Source organism: Gorilla gorilla, chromosome 1, assembly GCF_029281585.2.
Source record: "Gorilla gorilla gorilla isolate KB3781 chromosome 1, NHGRI_mGorGor1-v2.1_pri, whole genome shotgun sequence".
Classification (NCBI taxonomy): Eukaryota; Metazoa; Chordata; class Mammalia; order Primates; family Hominidae; genus Gorilla; species Gorilla gorilla.
Genome location: NC_073224.2, coordinates 70685187 through 70704961, shown reverse-complemented (window position 1 = coordinate 70704961; position 19775 = coordinate 70685187). Strand labels below are relative to the sequence as shown.

The 19775-nt window shown below is 35.1% G+C and overlaps 1 protein-coding gene across 3 annotated transcripts in view; it reads left to right on the top strand.

The window, feature by feature from the left end:
• The window catches only part of HMCN1 (hemicentin 1), a 454854-nt gene that overhangs the window by 319084 nt on the left and 115995 nt on the right, over positions 1–19775 (top strand). For all 3 annotated transcript variants that reach the window (XM_055367497.2, XM_055367502.2, XM_055367506.2), the window contains 9 exons: positions 19–300; positions 1868–2035; positions 6487–6600; positions 7150–7236; positions 9834–10025; positions 12419–12592; positions 14250–14363; positions 15200–15345; positions 19340–19490. In XM_055367497.2, the coding sequence (XP_055223472.2) occupies positions 19–300; positions 1868–2035; positions 6487–6600; positions 7150–7236; positions 9834–10025; positions 12419–12592; positions 14250–14363; positions 15200–15345; positions 19340–19490 (1428 nt within the window). The remainder of the gene's footprint in view (positions 1–18; positions 301–1867; positions 2036–6486; positions 6601–7149; positions 7237–9833; positions 10026–12418; positions 12593–14249; positions 14364–15199; positions 15346–19339; positions 19491–19775) is intronic.

Genomic DNA, 19775 nt, shown 5'->3' with positions numbered 1-19775 from the left:
TCTTCCTCCAACCCTCAGTTAGACCAACCATAACCAACAGTGGCAGCCACCCTACTGAAATTATTGTGACCCGAGGGAAGAGTATCTCCTTGGAGTGTGAGGTGCAGGGTATTCCACCACCAACAGTGACCTGGATAAAAGATGGCCGCCCCTTGATCAAGGCAAAGGGAGTAGAAATACTGGATGAAGGTCACATCCTTCAGCTGAAGAACATTCATGTATCTGACACAGGCCGTTATGTGTGTGTTGCTGTGAATGTAGCAGGAATGACTGACAAAAAATATGACTTAAGTGTCCATGGTAAGTAGAAAGAGGCTCAATATGTCCATTCACTGGCTAATGTAATCTAGCATCCTGGATGGGAGATATAGGCCTCAAATATTGAAAGTCATTTATTTATAACCCATCATTTTAAACATATATACCTTTTCCCCAGGTCAGTCTCATCATTTATCCTTCTATGCCTGACCTCACATTATTTACCTTGCTGAAATAAGCACATATTAGATATTCTTTCAGGAAAGCACACAGTACAGTAGAAAATTGCTGTCTTCAAATGCGTTTGGTCCAATGCTGTCCCAAGTAAAATCTGTTTTTTATGTTTTCCAAATTTGCTGACTTAACTGGGCTTGTATAAATGTAAGTTCTTTAGAATTTACTGACTCATCATCAATTGAGCATGAGTTATACTGAAGTCAGCTTTAATATTCTAATTCTAATTAATGAGTCATAAATGTCAATAAGAATAGACCAAACATACACATACACAGGGACAATGACTTAGATGTGTACAATTTGAACTATAATTTTTATAGCTATAGAAACAATGGTAAATTTAATGGACACAATTCTTGTAACTTCAACTCAGTTAAGATATGCATGAATCTCAGTGTTAATATCCTGCAGTTTGCAGCCAACGTGTGTGCCAAAGCTATAGGAATCACAACACAAAAGGGAAGATGAATTAATCTTAAGTACTTTTTGTTGGATTACTCTTAATTTTTAGAATTAGATGATTGATTTTTTAGGAAATCTTTTCCTATAAGTAGGTTATGAATCCATATTACAAATTTGCAAGAAAAGATGAGTGATTCATATTCACAGTAGCAAAGACATAGAATCAGCCTAGGTGCTGATTAATAAATGGTGGATTGGATAAAGAAAATGTGGTACATATGCACCATGGAATACTACACAGCCAAAACTCATGTCCTTTGCAGCAACATGAATGCAGTTGGAGACTGTAATCGTAAGTGAATTAATGCAGGAATGGAAAATCAGATGCCTCATGTTCTCACTTATAGGTGGGAACTAAACATTGGGTACTCAAAGACATAAAGATGGCAACAGTAGACACTGGGGACTACTGAAGGGGAAGGAGAAAAGGAGGCAGGAGTTCAAAAACTAACTCTTGGGTTCTATGCTTACCACCTACGTGACAGGATCAATCATACCCCAAGCCTCAGCATCACAGAATATACCCATGTAACAAACCTGCACATGAATCCCTTTAATCTAAAATGAAAGTTGAAATTGCATTTAAAAAAAGGGGGGTGAGTGACTCATACAAAATCACTCATCACTATTGGAATAACAATATGAAAATAATTTACTGCTAAGATTGAGGAAGAAGTGACATTTTTACTTCCAGGAATGTCACACACACACACACACACACACACACACACACACACACACATAGCTGGTTGTTGTGATTGCTTATTTTGCTTACTATTAATCATAAAATGGAAGTCTTATTAACATACACTGTTTAGGATTTGATGTTTGATATACAACATCAGGTATATCAAATGTACATCAGGCAACTAATATTTCCATTCCCTGTTTGTTTTATTTTGTCTTACAGCTCCTCCAAGCATCATAGGAAACCACAGGTCACCTGAAAATATTAGTGTGGTAGAAAAGAACTCAGTATCTTTGACTTGTGAAGCTTCTGGAATTCCCCTGCCTTCCATAACCTGGTTCAAAGATGGGTGGCCTGTCAGCCTTAGCAATTCTGTGAGGATTCTTTCAGGTATTAGAAATTCTGGTAGCCTTATAATCTTTTTAGCTTCATATGGCTACAATTTCTCCTTAATTTCAAATTGCTCAGTGTTTTTATTGTTTTATTTTTTAACCTACTGCTTACTGTAATATTCACTAATCATATTAAGAAAAAATATTTAAAAGGATGTAAGAAAATATATGAAAATGAGAAATCTCCAAATATCTCCAGACCCCTTTAAGAAACAAATCTTGGCACTTGCTGATTACGTCAGTCATGGAGATGTCAAAGCATTCATGCTACAGTGAGCATCCACCAATTTGAAAATAATTATAGGAAGTGCTGAAATTGAATTCAAATTCTACAGTGAATACTAGTATATAAAATACTTCTATAACCAAATATTAATATTTCAATGTATTCATGACTAATCTCAATGATGTTTACATTTCTAAAATGGGTAGTTTCCTGTGAGCTAAGACTTTATTTTCAAGAGATATTGATCATATTCCTCATATAATTTTGTGGGAAAATCTAAATAGCTTGTCATTTGTGGATCAATATAAGCGTAGAGAGAGGCAAGCTGCAGAAATCTGCACTTGGCCCATTTTAGTAATGACTTGGCTACAGACTAAGATAATCTTGCCAAGTTTTTGGTTAATAAAAAGCTTAGATACTTAGAAAAATACCTAATGTGTGATTGAAGGCATCAAAATTCAAACACACCTCATGCTGGAGCTTTTGGGTTAAAGCTAACAAGATGAAGGTTAAGTAAGGCTCATGATGACCCTCTATATAATTATCTGATTATGCTAGTTTATGATCTCTTTGCACTTACAGTCAAACCAGTGATGAACTTATGGTGAAGTATAGCTTCAGAACTCTTAATATGAAAAGATGTCTGAATTGTGTTAGTTTCTCAGTATGCATTAATACAATGTGATTATCAAGACAACAAATGTAATATTTTGCCACATCAATAAACTATATTTTCTCCAATAAGAAAAGCAAGAGATCGTGTGCACTATAAACTTAGCAGAACTTATTAGAAAGACAAGAAGAAAGGCTTAATGACAGTATTTGCAAAGGAAAATAACTATGATGGGAAGTTATCACATAATGATTAATATGTCTGTATTTAACCTGGAAAAATAAATCTTGTGGTGTATTTGGTATATAATCCAAAGTAAATTTAAATATTTGAAGAGCCATGGTGTAGAAAGGATTATGTTGTTTTTTTCTAGTTCCAGAGGTTAAAAGTAATGTCAGTATATGGAAGATTCTAGGGATAGATTTGTGTCTGAATATAAACAACTTAAAAGATTATTTAGCTTGCTTAAAATCAAGATGAGCTACTTTAAGTGGCAGTAAGCTCCCTTCACCTAAATGTGCTCAAAGTTTACATTACCACTACTGAAGGCATATTCAGAAAAGATTTTTTCCTAGTGCTGGAATTAGGTCTAAAAAACCTAAGTTCCCCCTGTTTCTTCCCGATCTTGGTTTATAACTGATAGGAGCTTGAGGAAGAATGTACATTACCATTAACCACATTTATTGTCTATAATACTCACTATATTTATGACCTCAGACTAGTTACTTAACTTAGCTAACTTCAGTTTGATCACTTGTAAAGTGATAATAATAGTATTTGCCTCAGGGTTTTTGTAAGGATGAAATGAGATATCTAAAACAGTTAACACAGCACTTGCTTCTATGGTAAGCATCCAATACCTGGTTTCTTGTTATTGTCATAGACAACCTGGTAAAAGGTTTGTGGTCTCCCTGTCCTGGGAAACTTTCCTATGTCCTTACTATGATGTTTTTACTTTGACAGGACTCTCAGTCTGTGTTGATCTTAAGAAATACATACTAATGACAAAGATTGTATTAAAATGTGGTTACCAAAGCCTAAACACATTATCTTCTTGGCTTGAAATTATATTCATCTTTCTGGCTTTTTAAAAAATGTTCACTTGCTAAGAAAGTAGGGACTCTTATTAAATATAGTAAGTGCAGCAGAGCTCCTGGAAGTGAAAAAGGCAAGCTAAAGTGATGTGCTCTAGCTCGTTACAAATTTACAGAAGTGGTGTTTTGGTTTTATTTATCTTTGTTGTGCTTGACTAGCAGCTGGAGATCCCTGAGTGAACACATGATAAGTATTTCACCTTGTGGTGCTGCCAAAGGAGTTATTCAGTTTTACAGTCTGAACATGTTGTGTTGCGCAATAGATAAATGAGAATCAAATGAATGGCATATGTCTTGCTTGGTCTTCAGTCTCCTGTACATGCCTGTTTCATTAATATTAGTCCTCCTGAGAATTTAAGCATAGCTTTTCTAAAAGCAGTACTTTGGTGAAGACCCTATCATTGTTATGAAGTTATCTGCCAGAAACAGATAACTGTTATAAAAATTTAATAGGTACAAGAAACGTCTCCATATAAGTATAATTTACTGTCAGAACCCATTTTTGGTTTTCACGGGATTAAGCGAGAAGTCCATGAAAAAAAGAGAAAAGGAGAATCGTGAAACTTATGAGGTTGACGTTTGTAGAGCCAGCAGTGATTCATAAAAGTTGTATTGCTTTAATACCTCTCAACTGGAATCATATTATGATCTCACTAATCTGAAGTGGCAGTGAGTGCTTGAATCCTTCCCTAATTGACATAAGTTTTTAAAGCATTTTTACTTTTTAAGTAAACAAAATTTCTGTTTACTTAAATTCAGTGGGGAAAAAAAGGCTAAATTCAGGTAATTAGCTTTGTCTGTCTAAATAAGATACTACTAAGTTCACCTTTCAGTGGGCTTAGGGTGGGAAGGTTGCTTATAGAAAAAGTTCAATGTCAGCCTGTGTTTACATAAACAGAAAACAGATAGAATACCCCTGGGAAACCAGACCCAGGCGAACATTTACATGAAAATTTCATGGTAACCATTATACTGTTTTTAATTCAAATTCAGGGTGCTAAGCAAAAATATACCAGCTAGAAAATTATTGCACAATCCAATAAATGACCTACTTTTTTGTTGGACCTTAGTCCTCAAATGGTGCCCAGGACTTTGTTCTCTCAGTGTCTCTTAGTTCTCTGCAGGTTTTGTTTCATCTCATTTGTTGGCTCCTCTGCTTTTATCTTTAAATAGAGTTCTCCTCCAAATTACACCCCCAGTATATTAGAGTTTCACTTTCAGTCTACATACATTTCTTGGATGAATATTTCTTCAAACAAAATGTTACATAGATGTTCAAAATACAAAAAGAAGCAAAAGCAGTGTATCACTAGTGCATGAAGTGACCCCATAACATTTTATATAATGTAGGATTCCATGAAGCTTAATTGAAAGCTGGTAGTCTTCATTCTCCTATCTTCCTTATATTAGGTTGGTGCAAAAGTAATTGTGGTTTTTGCCATTGAAAGTAATGGTAATATATTGATGTCACCCAAATCTGGGTGTCTGGGCTGGTTATCTTTCTGATATTCCCATACTACATGTTCAATGGAAAACTAGGACTCTTTTCCTAACTATCTGATCACAGGTGTCTTTCTAAGCACAAATCAGATCATAAGCCGTGTTTGTTTATATACTCCATAGTCTTTAGTGAGTGCAATAAAATCTAAATTCCTTAGCGTAGTATTCATGGGCCCATACAATCTGGCCATACTCCATCTAGCCTCATCTCTTACCATTTTCTCCACCTGCTCTGCTTTTGATACCACTTCTCACACCTACTTTCCACCTCTATCTATCTCTTCATTCATACTCCACTCACAATAGCATCTGTATTAGTCTGTTTTCACACTACTGTAAAGAAATACTCGAGATTGGGTAATTTATAAAGGAGAGAGGTTTAATTGACTTACATTCTGCATGGCTGGGGAGGCCTCAGCAAACTTAAAATCATGGCAGAAGGGGAAGCAGGCACCTTCTTCACAAGGCGGCAGAAGAGAGAGTATGTGAAGGAAGACCTGTCAAATGCTTATGAAACCATCAGATCTTATGGCAACTCACTCACTATCATGAGAACAGCATGCGGGAAACCATTCCCATGATCAGGTCACCTCCACCAGGTCCCTCCCTTGACCTCCCACCGGGTCCCTCACCAGGGGATTATGGGGATTACAATTCGAGATGAGGTTTGGGTGGGGACACAGAGCCAAACTATATCAGCATCTCTCAACTCATGTGTTAAAATATACTTATCTTTTAAGATCATATTCAAACATCACCTTCTCTGTGAAACATTTCTTGCTTGCTGTCACCTAACATATTTATTTTTTTATCTATTGAACTAGAAGATTTTTCTGAACTATTTTGTTTTATATAAGTTTAAAATGTGATTTTTTAAAAAGCTTAACATAAATTCATTTTAAGGGCCTCTAAAGCATACTGATTAAATTTTTACCTAAATTGAGCATCACTTGGATGGCTTATAAAGTTTCATTTTTCTTTTTAAGTCATCTTAAAAAGATGGTTTGCTTCTGCAGGAGGCAGGATGCTACGGCTGATGCAGACCACAATGGAAGATGCTGGCCAATATACTTGTGTTGTAAGGAATGCAGCTGGTGAAGAAAGAAAAATCTTTGGGCTTTCAGTATTAGGTACTTATATAGTTTGCAATATCTAGAAGAAACTTAAATTGCCTTAAATCCTGGAACCAGAGTTAAAATTTATTTACCACTTGATCTCATACCTGTGTTATTTAGACCCTGGACTGTGACTCTTGGCAAGAATTCAATATTAGAATTGTTTGGAGGCAATCAGGCAATCGTTTGGGGGAATTAAAATGCCTGTTTTAATTCACAATTGCTCAACAATATCCTGAGAGGCTGAATGACTTGTTTAATGTGAATACATATTAGAGTTATAGTGGAAGAAATAAAAGTCAAATAAATGTTCTTGGTGATTTGTTGACATTTTTATGCAGACTTAATGATTTACATTACAATAAAATTCATTATAATTGGATTTATGACTTTAACAGTAGACTTGATCAAAATAATATTATGACATTCTAGCAATCAAATAATGAATGTGGACTGGGGGATTTGTTTTGAAGGTTATAGCTTAATAAAACCATACATAAATACCTATAAAATAGCAGCTTTGCTGTTAAGAGCTGTTATTTTGTTGTTGTTTTTTTTTTTTAGTACCACCTCATATTGTGGGTGAAAATACATTGGAAGATGTGAAGGTAAAAGAGAAACAGAGTGTTACGCTGACTTGTGAAGTGACAGGTATGGGCTCAGCTCTCAGACTTTTGGTGCTCCCCCCCCCTCACTGATAGTCATTGCCTCCACTATGTATCTTAAAAAATTTTTATATATTTAGGGGGTACAAATGCAGTTTTGTTACATGGATATATTGAGTACTGGTGAAGTCTCAGTGATGGTAAACATTACCCAAGTAGTGTACATTTTACTTATTAGGTAATTTCTCATCTCTCAACCCCTCTCCCACCCTCCCACCCTTCCTAGTCCCCAAGGTCTATTATTTCACTCTCTGTGTCCATTTGTACACATTACTTAGCTCCCATTTATAAGTTAGAACATACGATATTTGACTTTCTGTTTCTGAGTTATTTCACTTAAGATAAAGGCCTCCGGTTCCATTCATATTGCTGCAAAAGATATGATTTCATTCTTTTTATGGATAGGTAGTATTCCATGGAATGTGTGTGTGTGTGTGTGTGTGTGCATATATATATATATATATCACATTTTCATTATCCAACCTCTGTTAATGGACACTTAGGTTGATTCCATATCTTTGCTATTGTGAATAGTGCTCCGGTAAACATACTAATGCAGGTATCTTTTTGTTATGAGTTATTTTCCTTTGGGTAGATATTGAGTCCCACTATATATTAATGAGTTGAGGAAAAGTTCAGCTACTATAATTGGCATTTGAAATTAAATTCTAGTCCAGTATAGCTGGTAGAAATGTAGGAGGAAACCTTTCAAATTCTGTGGAGACAAAAAGGAAATACCAAAAAGAAAAGAAGGAAGAAAGAGGGAGTGGGGAGGGAGAAAGGGAGGGAGGGAGGGACGGAGGGAGAGAAGGAAGGAAGGAAGGAAGGAAGGAAGGAAGGAAGGAAGGAAGGAAGGAAGGAAGGGAGTCTTTTCTTTCAATTCAATAAATCATTCTCTTTTGAAAAATTATTCTGCTTCTACTTACATGTATGTTTATCTTGCCCTACCTTTTTAAATTTTTGTTTCCTTCCCTGTGTTTGTGCCTTCCTTTTCTTTTCCTTTTTTTCTTAAATTTCATTTCAAAGAAATAGGTAGGAGTTTTGGTGAAAGAATGGCATTATTTTGTAGTGGGGATTTTCCAAGAACAATATTGTTACCTTTTGTTAGCATGTTTGAATATTACAGAGGGAATATAGAGTAGGAAAAATAAAAATTCTAAAACCAGTTTCACCATCTTTACCAGTAGATTGATTTCTTGCATATAATCAAAATAAACACATCTCTAAGAGGATATTTTCAAGGCTGTCTTTTTATTGTAGATGGCCTTGCAGTTTTAAAGTAAGAATGAAAGTAGCCCATAACATTTTATGGAAAGTCAGAGTTTTAAGGAAGATTCAGTGAGTTTCTTATTTCATTGTTTGTCTGCCTTATGTGAGCAATAAATTCAAATAAGCAGAGGGGGGAATGTTTCTATTTTAAGAAAGGCAGATATAAAGGGTGTGATATATACTATTAACCTGTTAATAATTTTTTTCTAGAAATAATATAGTAATTTACAACAGTTGCATAGACAAGCATTGCCTACATTTTATAAAATCCTCTCTTCAAGCTAGTATATCATCCTAGCCCTCTTTCCTAACATGACTTGCTTTTATGGTTTAAAAATTTTTTTAAGTATTTGAATAATTTAAAACTTAATATTTAACATAGATCTCATTTGAAAATAAAAATACAGGATCTCTTCCTAGAGGCTGTAAATATTAAAGAATAATTAATATATTTTTATCTCTTGATCTGTTCAATATTCTGCCATCTATCTATGATAGAATCCTGGTATAGACTCAAAATATCTGCATGTTGAATTAATTAAAGGTTTTGGTTTTTTACAGCTTTTTGTCAAAAATATAAAATCTTTTAGAAAATTTTTCTATGAGGCCAGGCACGGTGGCTCACGCCTGTAATCCCAGCACTTTGGGAGGCCGAGGCAGGTGGATCACAAGGTCAGGAGATCAAGACCATCCTGGCTAACACGGTGAAACCCCCTCTCTACTAAAAATACAAAAAAATTAGCCGGGTGTGGTAGCAAGCACCTGTAGTCCCAGCTACTTGGGAGGCTGAGGCAGGAGAATGGAGTGAACCCGGGAGGTAGAGCTTGCAGTGAGCCGAGATCACACCACTGCACTCCAGCCTGGGTGACAGAGTGAGACTTCATCTCAAAAAAAAAAAAAAAAAAAAAGTATATGAATACAAAGGTGTTCATGAATAATAGTTTTAATAAAAATGAATGCTGCATTATTTAAAAACTGTACTTTACTGTCAAAATACTTAGTTGTAATAGTCTAAAAAATAGTATAAATTTAGTTATTTAGTTAAACATGAAGGTCAATTTAGAATCATTTTACTTATAGATGAACACTAACCTACATTTGAAAATGATTTATAATCTATGCATATTTTTAAAGTCAACATAACCATTATTATAAAATAAGTTAGCTTGCATAGTTATTTTTAAATGAATGATTACTGCAGTGTTTTAGACGTGGGATATGTAGAAAGACAAATGACTGAAAACCTCCTCTTTCAAAGTTTATCCATTGTATACATGTAATTATTAGCTGACTCTCAGAAATGGATTTTTACAGGGAATCCAGTGCCAGAAATTACATGGCACAAAGATGGGCAGCCCCTCCAAGAAGATGAAGCCCATCACATTATATCTGGTGGCCGTTTTCTTCAAATTACCAATGTCCAGGTGCCACACACTGGAAGATATACATGTTTGGCTTCCAGTCCAGCTGGCGACAAGAGCAGGAGCTTCAGTCTTAATGTATTTGGTAGGTGTGAGCTTTTCTTCATATCTTAAAGAATCTGACATGACTGTAGGCTAAATTTTCTTGTCTTTTTCTGTTCAAGTAATGTTTCCGTCGTAGAATTTCATCATGTAAGGAGGACCAGTGCTTGTGTGCATTTACTATTTTTCCTGAATTGATTTATAAATTAATTTATGACATATGGAATACCTACTATGTTCTATGCACAGTGTTTTGTGCTAGGGACACAACTCTGAATAAGACAGACTAATCAGTAGTAAAGGATAGAGATATATTGGTCAAAGAGAAGCAGGTAAACAGTGATTGGGTCTCAACCTGAGATATTCTATCCTTTTTTTTGTGAGACTTAGCCATTATTGGAAATTGGCCATATAATAGTCTTTGTGGACTAAGAGTGATGAAATAACTGTCTGTTGGTATGTTCAGTTCTGGCTTATGTCTCAGGAAAGACATTAAAATAGATTTTTAACTTGTGCTCACTTTTTGAAATTTCTACCCCCTAAATTTATTGTATTGGATTCCTAATATCAAATAATTCTACTAAAATCAACTGACCTATATGTGAGTATGAAAATTTGTATGGCTGTTTGTTTTTATAGTTATTGGTTATACCATTTAAGGAGTACAAAGATACCACCATAGATAGAAACTTCTCATATTGAACACAGCCCTCAAGGAGCTGATAGTCTAATTGCGTAGGGGAGATATATGTGCAAGAAAAATTACATAAAAATACCAGATACTGTATAAGTGTCAATATTGTATTGTGTATAAGTGTATAAATTGAAACTTATAAATGTCATAAGTGTATAAGTGTATAAATTGACATACAGTATCTGGTATTATATATATGTTCATTCATTCATTCATTCATTGAAGACTGAGGGATCTAGATCTGAATCAAAGCCCTTTTCCACCAACTTCAAAAAGTAGAGGCTATTTAAGTGCATGTGTTTTCAACTTCCAATCTACCCGGCCAAAAATTCAGTGCCTTTACCCTTTCTTTTCTCAGAGGATAACTTATCCTTCTTGTTCAGTTACTCCTTGCACTTACACCCTCGACCCTGTATCTTTCCACCATCTGCCTTACTTGCAGCTTCACCGTCTACTGTCTCCACCACTTCATATTTTAACCATGCCCAGATATCTATACTTGCTGTCCTACTGAAAACAGCCTCTGTCTGACACTACTCTGGCAAGCACTTCCCTTTTTCTAGGTCCAGCAAATATCTTGCAGTCCCAATTTTAATGTTTTGTACATTTTGATCTCTTTTTTCCTTCACAATGCTCTTTCCCAGTTATCCTCACATATCTTTGTTTGCTCCCTTTCTCTGCCCTTTATGGAATCTTGAGCCACCTCTTAAATACTGGGTTCCCTAGTGTTCTGTCCTTACTTCACTGCTTGTGTTACTCTACATATTCTCTTCAAGTAATACAATTCATTCCCAGATGTTTAATTATCTTCTATACACAAGAAACTTTTAAAAATGTATACCTGTAACCCAGATCTTTCTTGCAAGGTTTGAATTCCTATATAGAATTGCTTGTCGGGCATTTCCACCTGAAATTCCCATAAGCACTTAAAATACAAGATATTCAGAATTGAACAAACTATTTTCCCTTCCTAAATGAGCAAATCTTTCTACATTTTATATTTTTATGTTGCTTCTCTGCAGTTTAGGTTCCCAAGCAAGCAAACTGGAAGTTATATTTGACTTCAGTTTCCTTTAGCCCCCAGTTTCCATAATCAAGTCCTGTCAGTAATGCCCTAAATCTTTCTTTACTTGCTCCTTCCACTTTATACCTTCCTTTCATGCTCTAGTTCAGTTCCTCGTTATATTTTATAAAACAAATGTACCTGTCTCAGCTGTCCTTGCTTCCAATATTGATCCACTTGAGTTCATCCTCCCGATGTACCCTGCTTGCCCCTCATTGCTTACAATTTAATACTACCATGCTCCCAACATGTTCCCTCTTACTAGTCTCTGCTTTCACCTGCTAACTACCACTGATCGTTTAAGGCTCACTTTAAATCCTCTTCCTTTAAGAGGCCTTCTCTAATGAGACTCTTCACACTACACACCTCAAACTGGACTGAATGCTAACTCATTTCCAAAAAACCTCCATTTACCTTGCACCAGCATTCCCATTATTGCCCTTACTACATTGTGGTTTTTTTTATGTGTTATGGTTCCTTTTTATGTGTCATCTCCTCCATTACCCTATGAGTTTTTTGAGGGATCACTCTTTTGTGTAAAATAATAATAATAATAATAATTTGTTTTCTGTAACTGCTAGGGAATGAAATTATACAAATACATATAATGGAAATTTAGAAATGCACAAATATACAAATTTCTACATATATTTCTTCAACAAATTTTCATCTTTTTCAGTATCTCCTACAATTGCTGGTGTAGGTAGTGATGGCAACCCTGAAGATGTCACTGTCATCCTTAACAGTCCCACATCTTTGGTCTGTGAAGCTTATTCATATCCTCCAGCTACCATCACCTGGTTTAAGGATGGCACTCCTTTAGAATCTAACCGAAACATTCGTATTCTTCCAGGTAATTCATTTGCTTCAGATGTCCAAGATGCATCTGCGTCATCTACTATTCTAGAAAAGCAGAATCATTGGTTACTTTTTATAAAAACACCTATGTTTTGTTGGTTGTGTTATGTTCTGTGCAGCCTGGTTCCTAATAGGCCACAGGCTGGTCCCAGTCCATGGCTCAGGGATTGGGACCTCTGCTGTAAAGTACTGAAAATTACTTTTTAAAAGATCAGAAGAATACCTAAATTAAAAGGCAAATAAATAAATGCCACAATGTAATTAACTGCTAAAATATATTATAATATGAATGCCAAAAAGGGTAGAAATTCATTCCTGATTAAATATTAACTTTCCTTCAAAGTTTAATTCAAAGTGAGAGAGTTTGTTCCTCTTTACTGCATGGAAATAGATAATGCAAATAAAAAGAAAAAGGATTATTTCTGGCTTTAACAGACTGACAGTCTTATATTGAGAAGAGGTAATATGTGCAAAGAGTTGATTAAGAATATGAATCTGTGAAAAATCATGGATTCTGAATAGTCAGGGGGTATGATAAATAGGGAGTGAGTTTTATAAGAATTCAAATGAAGAAGCTGGGTGCGGTGGCTCACGCCTGTAATCCTAGCACTTTGGGAGGCTGAGGCGGGCGGATCACGAGGTCAGGAGATTGAGACCATCCTGGCTAACACAGTGAAACCCTGTCCCTACTAAAAAAATACAAAAAATTAGCTAGGCGTGGTGGCACATGCCTGTAGTCCCAGCTACTCGGGAGGCTGAGGCAGCAGAATCACTTGAACCTAGGAGGCGGAGGTTGCAGTAAGCCGAGATCGTGCCACTGCACTCCAGCCTGGGCAACAGAGCGAGACTCAGTCTCAAAAAAAAAAAAAAAAAAAAAAAAAGACTTCAAATGAAGAAATGGCCACTGTAGGCTGAAGTGGTCAGAAAAAGCTTTGTTGCTTAGTCAGAACTTGGACGAGACTTTAACGAACATTCTAGAATTTAGTTGATTGGCAATGAGTTAGGAGAGGTTTCAGTTCCATCAGGGTAACCTGTGTGGGAAAAGTATAAAGTGAGAATGGCCTAGCCCTGTGCAATAGAATTCTCACCCACTACCCGAAACTTGAGTGGAAATATTGTGTGTATGTATGTTGGCAGAGGGGCAGGAAATAAGTTCAGCAAGAAAAGCTGGAGTCATGTTTTGAATGCCTGAATTAAGAATTAAGAGTTTTTACTTTATATGTTGGTCAATTGAGAACGATTGAAGATATTTAAGAAGGATAGGACCAAAATAAAAACTTTGCTTCAGCACAATTAATTTCTTCTGTAGGCTAGGTAGATAAGAGGAAAAGATGATTAAGGCAGAAACCTATTTATGAAGAGGATGAAAGACCTTATGAAGGATCTTAGCTGGAGTGGTATACAAAGGCATGGCAGGTCTGAATGAGCATGAGGGTCATCACCACAGAGCACCACTGGGGACTCAGCAGCTGTCCTCAGATACCATGCAATCCCCATCAGTATTGCAGTTTATCTTATATCATATGTCCATCACAGAATTGTCATATGTAAAAAGAAATATGTTAACAAGAAGACGTAAACCCCTGATAGCCTGTGTGTACTCCACTGTCACTGTGATTTTAGAGACTCTTTGATGTCCCATGATTTTACAGGAGGCAGAACTCTGCAGATCCTCAATGCACAGGAGGACAATGCTGGAAGATACTCTTGTGTAGCCACGAATGAGGCTGGAGAAATGATAAAGCACTATGAAGTGAAGGTGTACAGTAAGTTCTGAAAGAATACTATGTTTCATAGCTTCCCCAATTTTTCTAACTTTTTCAATCCTGTTTTTCATTATGGGTTCATAATTATTTATACTCATCATTAAAGACTTGTTTGTGCAGCTTACTTTATTAAGGATGGAAGTAGAATTAAGCATTGTGTCTATGGCCTCAATTGCTTCAAGATGTGAAGAGCCTACTAAATCTGCTCATTACTCTCTTGTTGGAGACTTTGTCAGTGGCATTTCCTTAAGTTTCTCTGTTTTTCCTTCTGAATTACCCTCTGGGTTGAGATGTAGTACTTTCATGTACAAAACTGTCGTTAGATGCATATGTTCTAATCAACAGCCCAAGATGAGGTCATTAGTGACTTTGAGCTATTCCAATGTACATTGACCTATAAATAAAAAGCAAAGCTACCACTGCCATTAATGGGACTCATATTTCAGAATTTTGCTTTTGTGTTTGTAAAGGAAGAGTATCTTTCTGATTATCTTTTGTTCTTTGACTTGGTACCCTTAATGACCAATAAGATACATTTTATGGATCATGTTCAGACTATGTCTGTGGACCTGGAACAAATGAAGCTAACTGTTCTGTAAAGGACATTAGCTTTATTGGCAGTATTATATGATAAAGGGAGAAAGAGATTTCCTGTTCCATCTTGTATTTGAACACTCTTTCATAAGATGTTAACTTAGATACTTAATGAAAGGTCAGCATAGAATGCCTCTGTTATTTCCTTGTTTTCTTGATAAGTAATCCTCAGTGTGATTTCTGTGGTATTCCATGTATTGAAAATAACCAGTGTCTAACTCTTTAATATTTATTTTATGCAGTTCCACCCATAATCAATAAAGGGGACCTTTGGGGGCCAGGTCTTTCCCCTAAAGAAGTGAAGATCAAAGTAAACAACACTCTGACCTTGGAATGTGAAGCATATGCAATTCCTTCTGCCTCCCTCAGCTGGTACAAGGATGGACAGGCCAGTCACAAATTTTTTCATTTGCTGATGATTTCTTAAAGATTAAAATGGTCAATTGAAAAGAAATAATAAAATAGACACAAGTGACTCAGAGAATCAATGTGATCTTAAAACTAGCAAATGCCATGTTCCTAGAATCTAAAACTTAAAAAAAAAACACAAACAACCTGAACGATGTTCAACAATTTTAGCATTATTCCATCACTGGAAAGTTTGCATAATTATTTTGTAATTGTATTTGTATATTAGCAGTTAATTAATATACAATTGTAATTGTATATTAGCAGTTGTCTATGAAAATCTGGCCACCCTCCCACTGGAGAAGTTAGGGAAACACTTCTTTTCATTTTTTTGCTGTTGTTATTTTGCAGTTTTACAGAATAAGTAAACTTGGTAAAGAAGCAACACATAAATGTTGCTATCCCAGGTTAGAATGACAGGTATAACATGGGTACTAAATTTACTAAAGTTACTCAGATATTCTTTAAGTATCTTTAACTCTTTTACAAAAGGTAATATTTTTAAATATTCCAAGATAAAGAAAAAAAGCTAAAAAAGATGGTGAAGGGCCCAGTACAGTTAACTGGGAACAGAGAAACTTTAAATAAAAGACAGATCCTTCAATTCTGTGATCTGACTTTCAGACCACACATCCATATTTCTCATTCAACTTATGTTCTTCCATGCATGTTTTAAAAGACATACGTGCTGTTGATCTTAGACCAAAATAGATTTTTAAGCAGCTGTTAACACCGTACTTAATACAGATGTGAAACGGCTAAGCTGCTGTTTGTGCTGTTTTACACATAATCAACCAAATAGTCAGTCAAATTCCACTTGTAGAAGTTCAGATCATAATCATGATTTAAGATGCAGGAAAGATATAGCTTTATTTTTTCAGATTTCAGATGGATTTTGCAATATTGGCAGCTAGAAAAGAAGTCACCTTATAAAATAAGCAAGTTTCATCTGGAAGCCATTGCAAAAGGGAAAATATATAATTCCCACCATGCTCTGTTTATAGTTTCTTTTCTGACTACAAGCACACTTCATAGTACAATATCAATTCTTTATCAGTTTACTTGGAAACAAATAATCCCTTTCTCCTTTGAAATATTTTATTTTTAATCTTTTCTAAAGTTGTTTCATTCCTTATAGTTACCACATATGCTCACATGTACATGAACACATACACACATTAAAAACTGGGTAAAGACTAAAAGTGCACAGGAAATGAGGCGTTTTTGTCTTATTTTTGAAAATTTCATTATAAGTTGTTATATTGCAGCTTCAGGTTCAGGCTTTGAAATTGACCCAATTATGATGCTTTACACTGCTAGATTTTTTAGGGTTTGCAATTGGTCTCCTAGAATGTGAACAAAAACGTACTATTTTAAAATTTATTTTCCATATTCATTCTCCTGTTATTTCAGTCTTCAGATGAGCAACACTAAAGTGAAGTAGTGTTTTCAAGAAAAGAAACACAAAACATATTGACAGACATTAAAAACTGGACAAAGTATTGGCCGCAATAAGTTTTGATAGAATCTTGAGTTTTATTTATTCATACCCTGAAGTTTTTCTTTTAGCAAAAAAATTTAAATTATGCTACTTTTATATAAGTGATACAATGTTAATAATGATTAATTGCATTCTGAATTATTTGTTGAGCATCTACTATTTGTCAGACACTGTTTTAAATGCAGGGAATACAGCTATGAAAGAAACAGACACAAATTTCTACTCATGTGAAGTTTAGGAAGGCAAAACTAAACCAAACCAATAAGACATAATGTGTCAGGTGGGGCAGGTATCATGGAGAAAACTCAATATGAGAGAAGGAAACCAAGGGTGGAGAGTGTGATTTCTTACTTAGGGAAGACCTCACTGATAAGGTGACATTTAAACAGAAACCCAAAGTGAAGGAAGCAGACATAAAATAATAGAGGGCAAAATATTCCAAAGTAAAGAGCACAGCAAGGGCAAAGGCCCTGAGGCATTTGGGCTGAAGTGCAGTGACAGATGGGAACAGAAAATGTGAGCAGAAGACTAATGAAGAGCCAGACCATGCTGCCCCTTGTGCCAGTTGGCCTTTATTCTGACGGAAAGCCGACTGGGAAATTTTGAACACAAGAATGACATGACATAATCTGACTTAAGGTTTTAAGCAGATTGCATTTCTTTCTGTACTTGGAGAATAAAGAAAAGGTCCAGCTATGAAGTTATTGCAATGGTTATGGCAATTGCATCTCCACCAAAAGGGCAATGGTTGTTGCTTGGACCAAGGTGGTAGCAGGAGGTGTGGGATGTGTAGGAAGGAGATCAAATATAGGTTCAAGATAAATGAGAGTAAATAGAGAAGAGGTCTAAGGATTAAGCCTCAGGGTACTCCTCTATTTAAAGGTTGGGGAGCAGGGAGCGTAGTGTCCCAAAAGATAAGTGAAAAAGGTACTTCAAAATGAACACAAGTTAAACTCTGTTAAATGATACTGATCAGGTAAAATAAGTACTTAGAATTTAGCAGCATGAATGTCATTGGTGACCTTGGCAAAGAATTTTTGATCAAGAAGAAACAGTGAAAGTCTGATTGGAACGTATCAAGAAATGATGGAAGGAAAAAACTGAAGGAAAGTAATTGGAGGCCACAAGTATAGAAAATATTTTTAAGTCATTTGGCATCAAAGAGCAGTAGAAAATGTAGAGGTGGGCTGCAGCAAGAGAGGTTTTTGTTTTTGTTTTTTTAGGTTGAAATCATCCAGTGGAAAGAAATAAGTTAATGATGATGTAGGTGAGAGAAACACAGTTGCTGGAGGGATGCCCTTGACCAGCAAATTCTCAGAATGGGCAGAAACTGATTTTAACCACTTAGGGTTTTGCCAGGGGAGTAAAGTAAAGGGAGAGGAGGCAAAAGAGTTGAGAGTTTTATACAAGGAACGATTATCATGACAGATCTTCTCTGGGTAAGAAGGGAATAGAAGTCAGGAGGAGACTGAGTGGCAGTGAAAATATTGCAGGGTCAATGGATTGTGGGGCTCCCATGGGATGAAAAGAAAAAAACTTAAAGAAAATTAGTAATAATAGAAAACTAGGAAGTGATAGTCACCAAATGAGAGCTTGAAACTGAGATTATGAAGGAGCATAGTTATTGGTAATCATAAGGTCTAGGTATGACTCCTATTTAGTGGATGAGAAAGGGTGAGGGACAAGAAAATTAAAAGAAGGAGATCAAGGAGCTAAGAGAACACAGCATTGGATGATTATCTATGTGGGCATTGAAATCACCAAGAGTTATGAGAAGAGTATCATTAGAAGGAATGATAGTGAGCCCGGAGCTAAAATTTTCAATGAATGAGGGGGAATTTAATATAAATGAAAATGTTGAGAAGATGGGAAATATTCTATTAGCTATAGGTAATGTTACTGATAAAACACCATAATACGAATATATGTAAGTTAATATTTTATAGTAATAATTTCAATAAAACATCATAATATAAATATCTTTAGGTTAAATTTTTTTATTTATAAAGTAATGATGTTTCTGAATGAACAAAAGTAATTTAGATCAAATCAGATTATACTAATGTGCTCAATCTTTCATAAAGAAATTCTAACATTTTCTACAAAATTATAAAAGACATGCTTTTTAAATATTACATGAGATCAGTGAAAAAAATTTTTCCAACATGAATAAATTAATATGGTAACTAAGAACACATATTTATCATAAAAATGTATAAATGCATCATGCACAAATGTCTCATACAAATGTAAACTGTAACAGCAGCAATTTCAATAAATAAAAATTTGATTAGTCAAAAACAATGAGTTTAATCAAAGTAAATCAATTATTTTGATTAAACTATTGTCGTGAATGTTTTGCATACAATTTTATTTTCATTTATTTAAAAAATCACAAAAACTATCAACTGCATGGCCTCTTAGAGGATTCATTATAGCACTTAATGCTAACATTGTTATAATTGAATCACAGCCCCTTAAATCCGATGATCATGTTAATATTGCTGCGAATGGACACACACTTCAAATAAAGGAGGCTCAAATATCAGACACCGGACGATATACTTGTGTAGCATCTAACATTGCAGGTGAAGATGAGTTGGATTTTGATGTGAATATTCAAGGTAATACTAATTGCTTATTGTATATAATGTAATTTATATGATCTTTCAAAGTAAAAGAAAAGAGATTTGACTTATTTTAAACAGTGTTTTTTTCTGTTGACAATAATATAAATTCATGATTGAAAATTTAGACTTGAGAATTAAAGGAGGAAATAATCCCATCATTCAGGATTGCCTCTGTTATTTTTATGTGTTTCCTTCTGATATTTTAAAATGTATACTTCTACAAAGTTGAGGTCACACAATATAGATTTCTCTGTTGCATTAGCATTCCCTTAACTTTAT